General features: G+C 39.6%; 1 protein-coding gene across 1 annotated transcript; it reads left to right on the top strand.

Moving 5' to 3' along the window:
- Positions 1-334: 334 nt before the first annotated feature.
- On the top strand, positions 335-8,978 carry ubl3b (ubiquitin-like 3b). The gene is made up of 6 exons (XM_067599539.1): positions 335-501; positions 1,050-1,160; positions 5,010-5,118; positions 5,431-5,517; positions 6,917-6,994; positions 7,316-8,978. The coding sequence occupies exons 2-6, from the start codon at positions 1,134-1,136 to the stop codon at positions 7,366-7,368; spliced, it is 354 nt and encodes a 117-aa protein (XP_067455640.1). The 5' UTR covers positions 335-501; positions 1,050-1,133; the 3' UTR covers positions 7,369-8,978.
- Positions 8,979-10,439: the final 1,461 nt, after the last annotated feature.

A 10,439-nucleotide genomic window follows, 5' to 3' on the forward strand; every position in this document is an offset into this window, starting at 1 on the left:
GTTGATACAGTCAACATGGTAACAGGGTAAAAGTAATGATAAATACATTAATAAATAAATAGGAAAATAACTTAACAGAAAAGGTTGACGATAAAATCAGATCTCTTTAAAAAATCTTGGAGTGTACTAACTGTATGTGCACATTTCTTATTGTTTATAAGTTGGATGGACTCAAAATACTTTCTAAATTCAACGATTGGAAAGATTTGGATTTATGGAAGTGGAATTTTCCTAGTAAAATTAATAAATTTACCAGGTTTTCTGCAACTAGTGATGTCATAGAACTGCCTTTACTTATTCTGGACTTCAACTCCCAGAAGTCTTTGCGCGTGTTTTCTGTGTTTACAACCAGCTGACGTCCGGCGTCTTCCCGTCCATTAGCCACCGATACCCACAACCAACGATATCCAGCTGCACTCGATGTTTTCCTCATGAAAACCGCTCTCCGTTGACTCGTCAACTCAACTGAATGCACAGTTTCATCGTATTGATCAGATGCAGGTGAGGTCGTCAGGACAGAAACAGCCGTTGCACATTTATTTAGCTGGCTAGCAGGTTTAGCATAAGCTAACACAGCTAACGTTAACGTTAGCATTTAGCCTGGGCTCAGTTTCGATTTATGTCAGAACGAAACTCGGTGTTTGTTGGTGTGAGAAAAATTTTCCAGCAATTTCACAACACCAGCTCCATTATTAGTACGACCCAGCTAACCGCTACGTAGAAGCGATTGTTGAATCAAGCTAATATACGAACGCTAGCCCGCTAGCATTTAACGCTAACTGCTACAACCAGGGAAGGTTTGCTAAGCTTAACGTTACTGCCGTCAATTTATTAATATAATTAATTCAATAAATCACGGTGATGTGACGGTGTATGCTCAGTGCTAATTAAGATGCAGGTAACAAGTAAATCGTGTGTTATTTTGATGTTTGATTGGTGATGTTATGTAGGAGACATATTAGCTCGCCGGATATTTGTATTGTGTGCAGTGCAGCTCTGGTGCCAGGCTGTGGTGAGCAGCCTCACAGTGTTTGTGTTGTTTGTGTCAGGGCTCTGGCCCCGTCTCCAGCAGCTGAAGCACACCAGTCCTGTCCTCTCTGCTCCGCGTCCACTGCCTTCCTCTTCACTGAGCCATGAGCAGCCAGAGGGATCTTGATATGGTGAGTGAGGGTCTGCAGTTGTTTTCTTAATAGCAGTACACAGCTGAGGTCGTCCCTGCATAATATGTAAACGTTTAATATACATGATAGTCATGGTGATAACATTACATAAACGTTTCCCTAAGTTAAAATAATTTAGAGGGTTTTTGGGGTGGGGGTGGGAGGGTCCTGGATTAGCCAATGTCCATAAACACTTAGCTGGGACAGTGACTGCTGTTCCTGTGAACACCATCTGTCTAATCTCAGTTAAAACGTTGCCCTACTTTCCTTTCAAGGTTTAGACTCCAATTGATTGTACCCTCTTAAGTCCTGGCCATGGCCCCCCCACTCCCTCCCAACGCCCCCCACCCCACTCCACCATAGGAATGAACCACACCACATAAAGACAGATCAGAAAATATCATATTTTTATTTATATTTTATTAGTATCATCCTGTTTTTCATGCTGTATTTCTGTAATTTGTCTTCCTTGTTCTATTCTATATAAACATCTATTGCATGTCTGTCCGTCCTGGAAGAGGGATCCCTCCTCTGTTGCTCTTCCTGAGGTTTCTTCCTCCCCGTTACAGGGATTTTTTTTCACTTTTTTCTTTATCTCAATCGATGGTCTGAAGACAAAGGATATTGTGTTGTTGTACAGAGTGTAAAGCTCCCTGAGGCTAATTTGTGATATTGGACTGTACAACTAAAATTGACTTGACCTGAAAAGAAATAAGATTTCCTGTTAATTTTGATGTCTGGTGGTTTTCCAACATGCAAGTATTCACTTTAAGCAAGCAAGTTTTAGCATTTGTGAAGCTGTAACCAGCAGTTATTGTGTTTTTGCTTGATGAATGATAAGCTCAAATAATTGATTTATCAAAGATGGGAAATTCATAATTTTATGTTGAGCATTTGGTCATTTAGACAATCAGTTGTTTTATTAGTGTGAAAAATAAGGAAGCATTTTGTCTTTTTTTAAACAAAAATGTCAAAATATTTGCAGTTTAGAAATTGCTGCTTTTCTCTGTTTTTCTATAATTGTCAATTGAATATCTTTCAGTTTGGGGCTATTGACCAGGCATTTAAAGATGTCAACTTGTTTTATGGGAAATTGTGATCAACATTTTTCATTCTTTTCTGACTGTTATGAGACCAAACAATCAATGAATTGAGAAAATAATCTGCAAATTATTTGGAAGGTGATGGTAAAAAGTATTGTTAGTAGCACCTTTTGTTTTTGAAGCTCAAATCTGTCCTGTCAAAACTTTTAAGATTATATTTAACAAAAACATTGTCAAATGTTTTCATGTAGGACACCTACATCAGGTAAATATCCCCAACAAGTCGCATCTAAAGGATCTGTTTGCAGCTGTTAGCCTGTTTTCAGGAAACTTGACCAACATCAAGACTTGATAAGCCTTTTGTAGCTCTGTTAACTCTTGTCATAAAAAAGTCATTTGTAACAGTGTTTGAAGGATTTGATGTCTGTCGTTGGATTGGAGAACCTCGAGAACATTTGTGATGTAGGGTGTTGCCGCTGGTAACCAGGCAGATTTGACTTTGTTTTTATTTTGTTGGGGATGAAAGGGACGAGGGCAAAGCTCGTTAATGATGTCATGGGCATGTAACCCCACATTGAGGTTATTCAGTTCAGAGGGGGGAGGGGAAGGGAAGGGAGGGCGGAGGACCACCGAGGGAGGATTGTATTTGTAAACAGATCAGAGAGCGGGGTCGTCCCGCCCTGATGTCACACCTCGTGGTTAAGTCTCTTTGTTCTCTCCTCTGTGATTTGTGATGCAAAGAAAGTTCATGTTCCACCTTTTTAAGAAGGGGAAACGTCGGGGAAAATTAATCCCATCTGTCAGTTTCGACTCCTGGGTAAAGACGTCCCTTTAGAAAGATTTAAACTATGGGATGCTTTTCCCCTCCCTCGAAAGTAATTTTCGGAGTAGCAGCATGATTGATTAGAGATGATGGATTAATGGATTAATAAGGAGCAGTTCTTGCTGCAGCATAAATTAGAGGACTCAGAACCACAATGGATCAATAATTTAGGTCAGAATGATGTTTCAGTCTTGACCATGAGCTCATCATCCATACAGTATAAAGTATAAACCTACAGACATAGTTGATGATCTTTTGTTATCAATCACTGCCTGAAGTCTTTGATCCAAAGACATCAGACCTTTGTTATGCTCTGCCAGGCTTTTGCTTGTTTCTCATTTGGACTGAGGTCAGGTGATTGTTTTGGCCCGTCCACAGCCTCACACTGTTTGATCCAAAACTCAGTGGTTGCCTCGTCTGCCTGTCTAAGAGCATCATCCCTAAAATCAGGGCAGTTTGTATAAAAAGTTCACTCAAAATGAAGGTGAACACCCTTAAAGCTGCTTAAGGTCAGAACATCAACCTCATAGTCTGGTTATAAAGTATAGGACTGCGTCTGATGTTTATTTTCAACTATCAATTACTTAATAATACGTATTTGGTCCATAGAATGTTGAGAAAATTGTGGAAAATCGTCTTTAAATCATTTTTCTCGTCTGACCAAAAGTCCACATGAGATTGTTCACATTAGACAAAGAATAAGTGTAATTTTTTTGAATTAAAATATTTTCAATATTTTTTTCAATTTAATTTATTTACATAGCGCCAAATCACAACAAAAGTCATCTCAGGGCACTTTTCACATAGAGCAGGACCGAGCTCTAGGTGGGCGGCCATCTGCCTTGACCGGTTGGGTTGGGTTAAAAAAATGACTTGAATGACATTTTAAAGACGTGACCTGGAGCTATAGGAAACTGTGATCGACATTTTTCGTTCTTTCTGACAATTCTTAGACCAAATAATCACTGAATTGAGAAAATAATCTGCAAGTTATTTTGCAGATATTCTAGATGGTGAAAAGAATTGTTAGTTGTGGCCCTCGAAACACAGAAAATTGTGAAAAATGGCAAAATCTAAATTTCCCTAAAGCCAAGGTGACAACATCTCTTTATTTTATCCAACCAACAGTCCATATAAGCTCATTCACATAATTCACATAAGACAAAGAATAATACGTGGAATTTTTGGAATTACTACTTTAAAAGTTACTTAAATAAGTCAGACATTGAAGTAGTTGCAGATGAATTTTCTGTTGATCAGTTAATCTATTGTGTCAGCTCTATTACGATGTATGTTAGGCTGTTTTTGTGCCTTGCACGCAGAACAAGATTAAGACAGGATAAGCTATTTGTTAAATCTTGTAGTTAAAGGAATGTAAAGTGTCCCACATGGATTTCCTGATGTTACTGCAAAATTTAGGCCTTCGAGTCATGTTGGACAAGAAGTCCCCGTTTTTTTTTTAGTTATTTTTCTTAACAGATTGGTGGTGTGTGTAGTTGCCCAGAGGATAACATTTGGAGGAAACCCCACTGTTAGAGACCCTCCCATACACATATGCACAGTCCCCCTCGGGGCTACGCACTGGCCATGTAAATTTAATAACATGGCCCAGAGCTGTCTGGGACACCTGGGGTTATCGCATTAGGCTGACAGCCCGGAGAGGCGCTCGCAGCACCCTGAAACTAAGGGCCAGCGTTCTCCCCCTCAGCCCCACCCTTATCTGTTGTCGTCTCGGGCATACAGGGGCTCACTTCAGCCTAAGCCCTCGGTGAATGAAGTCGCCCAGTCTAAGGGTGGAGATCTGGTGTGGATAAATCTAATTAGACTGGAATGCCTGTCTCTTCACAGCCCTCTGAAGGTCACCTCGTGTCTGAGGAGGTTAGAGGAAGTGGAGGGAAATTCAGTGGAAGTTTGGTGTTTGTGTTGGCTGATAAGACATTTCTGTGGACCAAGACTTAAGTTGTTTTTTGTTTGTTGTCTTAGGTGCACCTCCGCCTTATCCTGGTCAGTGGGAAGACACAAGACTTCACTTTCTCCCCAAATGACTCGGCTACAGACATCGCCAAGCATGTATTTGATAACTGGCCCGCAGGTATGTTTTTATAGGTTCACTGTATTATTTTAACTTCATATATTTCAAATATTCAACTGCTTAACTTTTTTTCTGATATATTACGCAGATATTTTCATCAGTTTCTGCAAATCATTTACTAGTTCTGGTTAAGTTTTCTTGCCATTGTGGGCTACAACTATCAGTGTGGAAAATACTGTATACATGGTTTATATTATTGCTCAAAATTAACACATGATAATTATTGTCAGAAGGGACACAGTGGGTAATAACAGTGTTGTTATGGTACAGAGAAGTTACAGTAAGTGATTGACTTGTTCCTCTGGCTCACAGGATGGGAGGAGGAAAGGGTGAGCAGCCCCAGCATACTGCGCCTCATCTTCCAGGGACGCTTCCTTCATGGCAACGTTACCCTGGGAGGTAAAACAATCATCATCACCATCATAGTTCTGACCACAGCGAATACAAGCTTTTTCTTTCTTAAAACACTCTCTTACATTTTGTAAATAAGTAAAAGATGACTATTTCTGAGACTGTAAACTACATGTAGTGAGATCTCAGGTGTGTGTGAGGCCTCATCAACTAACACACTAAACCAAAACACGTTCTGGCCGACTACATATGAGGGAGCTGCTCACTTACTTGTACTTTAAATCATACCAGCTGTCCAGCCCTGCTTAAAGAGTACTTACTGTATTACTGGTAATTTCCTTTGTGAGTCGTGACTGCAACGTAAATCACGTTAAGCTCGTGAGAAGAGTTTATTTCTGTCTGAACGTATTCTTGTGAAATGAAAAGATCAGAATAAGCTGTTTGGTAAGCAAGTTTTTATTCTTTGGCATGTAAACACATTCTTGTTTTTCCACCATTTCCTATAAAACATGTTTAAACCCTTTAAATATCTGTTAAATCTGTTTGTGCGTCTGTTAACAGTTAACGGTTGTGTCGTCTTTGCTTTCTGTTCGTTCAAGCCAGCGTCGCCTCTGCTTCAAATGCAGAAAACATTAACGGTCCATAAAACTGTAGCTGAGGTTTCATGCAGTAAATCTGTCCTGAGGTATTCAGACAATGGTGGTATCAGTTCTGTTTGGTGTACTGGAGAAATAGAGATAAAGAGCCACAAGTACACCCACTAAATTTAATAAAACAATTTAATCAATAAATGTCAAAGAAATTCAAGATAAGTCAACACCCTTACAATTTATAAAAATCTCTTTTCACGTACCACACAGAGGGGTTAGCTTTCAAAAACAGTGGTCAGACCTAATCGAGTATAACAGATGCAGGATATGACTAAAGTATCAAGTTTGTTGCCACAGTAACCAGTGAAACAATAGTCGTGCTAACAGCCAAGTTATCCGCCTTCCTCTCACAGCCTCTTTGGTCTAGAATGAGCAGCTGAGTCAAAACAAAGCAGCGTTAAAGCAAAATGAATCTCAAGTATCTGGTCTGATTTGTGTTTTTTTTAATCATTCAAATCTTGACCTCATGGACACATCTCCAATCTGTACGTGCCCTGTCTTGCATTCACCATAAAAAACTGGGTTTAACTTACCCCCAATCAGTTGGGCTGGTTCAGTGTGAAGTAATCCACTTGTAGACCAGAAACTTTTTAAGATTATCAGTCTGAATTTGGCTAAAATATTATCTGATCAAGAACATCATTGATGATTGTGTTAATCTTTTGTCAGGAAACTTTGTCACAGACATGAATTATTCATCATATATTTATCATGTTAATTACATGAACAAACCACCATAAGAATTTATCATTAAGTTTGAAAAGCAATAAATAAATGTTTTATTTCCATGTCTAAAGCTCTAAAGCTGCCTCCGGGCCGAACGACCGTCATGCACTTGGTTGCCAGAGAGACTCTTCCAGAGCCCAACTCTCATGGTGAGGATCTTCTTTTTGTCCAGTTTTTTAGTTGACCAGGGAAACAACATATCAGTACGATACTGGTATTGTGATCAGCACCAGATATTGAGTGATATCTGTTTATGTGACACAGCTTATATTTTGTTTTCCTGGTCTGAAATTCCACTGATTTGTAATGTAAAAATGTTAAAGGATCAGTAAATATCGAGGTGCTGAGCTGTACTTTTTCAGGGTCACTGGTTCATCTTCTTTCTCTTTTCAAATGTTGGACTTTTCTTCTTACTGCTGCTAATATATATTTTTAACTCACCTCATGTCTCTTTTTTTCTGTCTTTGTAGGTCAAAGGAACAGAGAAAAAACCACAGAGAGCAACTGCTGTCTCCTCTTGTAAAGTAACAAACAACCCCTTCCCACCTACACACACGCACACACCTGCACACATATGCATACACACACACAAACACATACATACATACATACATACATATATACACACTCTCTTCTCTCCTGCCTGTTGTCCTGTCAGCTGTGGATTTGGAGTAAATCACAGGAAGTCTGGTTGGGGCTGCCTGCTTTGGTTGAACTCTCGTCCAATCTGAGGCTTTTTTTTTTTTTTTTTGTGCCAATATATTTCCCTCCCAACCTTTTACTGTATCGGCAGAATTTATTTGAAGATCATGACATTAAACAATACCTTTGCTCCCTCGTGGACCTGTTTTCTGCTGGACAAGTTTTAAAGGCCTGTCATGTGTAGCTAAAAAGACCCAGGAGCTCTTTTGTCATTTATGGACACAGAAGTCCTACCAAGGATGTGTGGGCTTTAACCTTTCCCTACTAGTCACATTGGATGTCTCCCCAGGTCTTACTGAATGGTGTTAACCCTCTCATTGCACTTAACCAGTAAAATCAAAAGTGTTTATTGTGTTTCATCCTCATCTTCTCTTCTTCCTCCATGGATTTTTTTTTTTTTTTCGGTCAGAGGAACAGACCTCAATTCCCCACGTGGTAGAAAATGTGCCATCCTCCTCATAGACTGTTTCTCCCTCTCAGTAACTGAACCGTTATGTAACCGGTCTGTATCAGCACCAGTGGCGTCTGCGCCGTTACCTACACCTGTTTGTTCCTGGCAGTGGACCAATAGAGAAAAGACTCTTACTAGGAAGGGTTTGCATAAAACACCTGAAGGTCCACGAGAAGCAGGAACAGACTCCCAGTGAGTTAAGATGGAGTCAGAGGGATTCGGCGGATCGCTCGAGTGCCGTCAGGTGCCGTGTTTGTTCCTCTGGCTGTGACTTTTATTGACTAGACTGTCGATGCTCCCTCGCCGCAACGGGAGCCGACACGGCGGGCCAGTTAAACGCAGACAGAAGAAGCGGTTGAAGATGGGAGGTTGTCGGTGTGAGACCTCCCTCTACTGGACACTGAGGCGAGGCAGAGGCAGGGGGAGCGCTCCTCCCGCTCAGATGAAGAGTTAAAAAGGAAATTTTGGTGGTGTCTCACCTCCTTTTCATTTGGATGCTGTCTTTACTTCTTGTTTGCCTTTTATCGTGGAATTCAGTAATATCATTAATATTGAAATTTAAATATATCAATTTTTATCTTGTGTATAGGTATTTGTTCGATTTTAGTGTGGGTGCGTTTGTGTGTGTGTGTGTGTGTGTGTGTGTGTGTGTGTGCGCGTGCGCGTGTGTGTATGAGTGTATGAGTGTGTCTGAGGTTGTGTGATGCACGTGGCATACTGTATGAGAACTAGTGGGGGCATGTGGTCTTAAAAAAAAATAAAAAGGTGGTGCACTGGGAGTGTTGATGGGCTGCGGTTTCTTCAGAAACAGTCGGAAACCTTTTGATTCCTTCCATTGAGTGTCTTTTGGTTTGTGTTTTTTGTCAATCAATGTCACTGCTATGAAGTTTAGCTCAGTATGAATAAATGTAAAAACTAAAATGCAATGTGGTCTACATAAAAGCTTGTATTATAAATTAATAAATCTTTAAATAAGGCAACTTTTGTCCCCTTTTTTTTTAAATGGCAACAAATCTGTGTCCACACTACACACTACAGACAAATTTCATACACTATTTACTATATATTTACTGTTGTATATTGTTTCTGTTTTTATTGATGGCTCATTTACGTTTAGCTGCTTCAGTTTCAGTTTCCTGATATTGTGCATGTTAACTCACTGTCACACTGTCATGATTTACTGGAACACTTGAATACAACATTGTTAATGTTATTAGTAACACCTGAGCTTTTCCTACTATGACAAGTCAAAATGGCTGCTGTGAAAAAGGCAGTATGTATTTATTGTCTATAAAATTATAAGCTTCTTAATATCAAATGTTAAAATTGTCATCAAAAATATCCTTTCTAGACATGTTTGAAGACAAAAATACCCTGATATGAATAATAATTAGTGTCTGATAAGGTTTTTCCACAAAAAAAGTCAGATAACTTCAGCTTGAAATTACATCCAATCTTCCCTCATTGGAAAAAAAAAGCCAAATCTATGAATGTGCAAATATTTTTAGTTTTAAATGTTGGATACAAGATGTCTCCTGCTTCACTGTAAAGTCCGTTCTCAGTGTTTGTGCAGTGGAGGCCCCAAGTATCCACATCGCACTTCTGTAAGTTGCACACTGGACCCACAACTGGGTCCAAAATAGTTGTGAGTTGTGTCACTAATGCTCGTAGGTACAGGCCTTAAAACTCAAAACTTGAACTCAGATTTAAGGTGATCACAGAGAAACCTTCCCCCTTCAGCAGATGAATGTGAAAACAGTCTTCTAGTTTCAACTAAACACACAACAGATAACATAAACCACATGTAGTTTGACAAAAACATTCTTTGCAAAACATTCACTGTGGAAAAAAATTTTCAGAGCCATTTTTTTTTTCAGCCTAATCTTTTAGCCTTCATCAACAGATGGAGTTCATTTGTTATAACGTGACCAACGTTTGGAGTTTTAGGAGTTTCAGAACCCTGAACTCTGTTTGAAGATCAGTAATTAAGAATTTTTTTGTTTAACTCCCGTCTCCAAGGTTTAAAATGAACCTTCAGGCTTAAACTACATGTAGTTTTATGTATTTACCTCTAGGTGTCAGTGTTCCTCTGTCAGCCATACATGTTATCATGGGCTGATGGTGTGTGTTATAAATACAAAGTGGATACAAGTGTCTACCATTTATCTTGTGTGTACTGCATTGATATACATATATTGATAGAAACTACAGCAGTTTATTGGAGTACATTTACAGACGACATGTTGACACAAAGATCCCCAGCATCTCTGAGAGGTTGTCAGAAGACTTTGCCATCAGCTGAAAGGGGTCATACCTTTGTGTTGACCTGATTTTCAGCAGCTCTCTTCCCGTCTGCTTCAGGAATCTGCTCCTGACGTGCAGCTGCAAATAGTCCAGGTTTCCAGTTGACACTGGCAGTGTACCTTAGGAAAAGTGCAGTC

This window comes from Thunnus thynnus, chromosome 9 (genome assembly GCF_963924715.1).
Source record: "Thunnus thynnus chromosome 9, fThuThy2.1, whole genome shotgun sequence".
Classification (NCBI taxonomy): Eukaryota; Metazoa; Chordata; class Actinopteri; order Scombriformes; family Scombridae; genus Thunnus; species Thunnus thynnus.

Excerpts from the sequence above, each read along its gene's own strand:
- ubl3b (XM_067599539.1), top strand. The coding sequence starts at position 1,134 with ATGAGCAGCCAGAGGGATCTTGATATG. Across the intron at positions 5,518-6,916 it reads TGGCAACGTTACCCTGGGAG|CTCTAAAGCTGCCTCCGGGC; the intron begins GTAAAACAATCA and ends CCATGTCTAAAG. Across the intron at positions 6,995-7,315 it reads TCCAGAGCCCAACTCTCATG|GTCAAAGGAACAGAGAAAAA; the intron begins GTGAGGATCTTC and ends CTGTCTTTGTAG.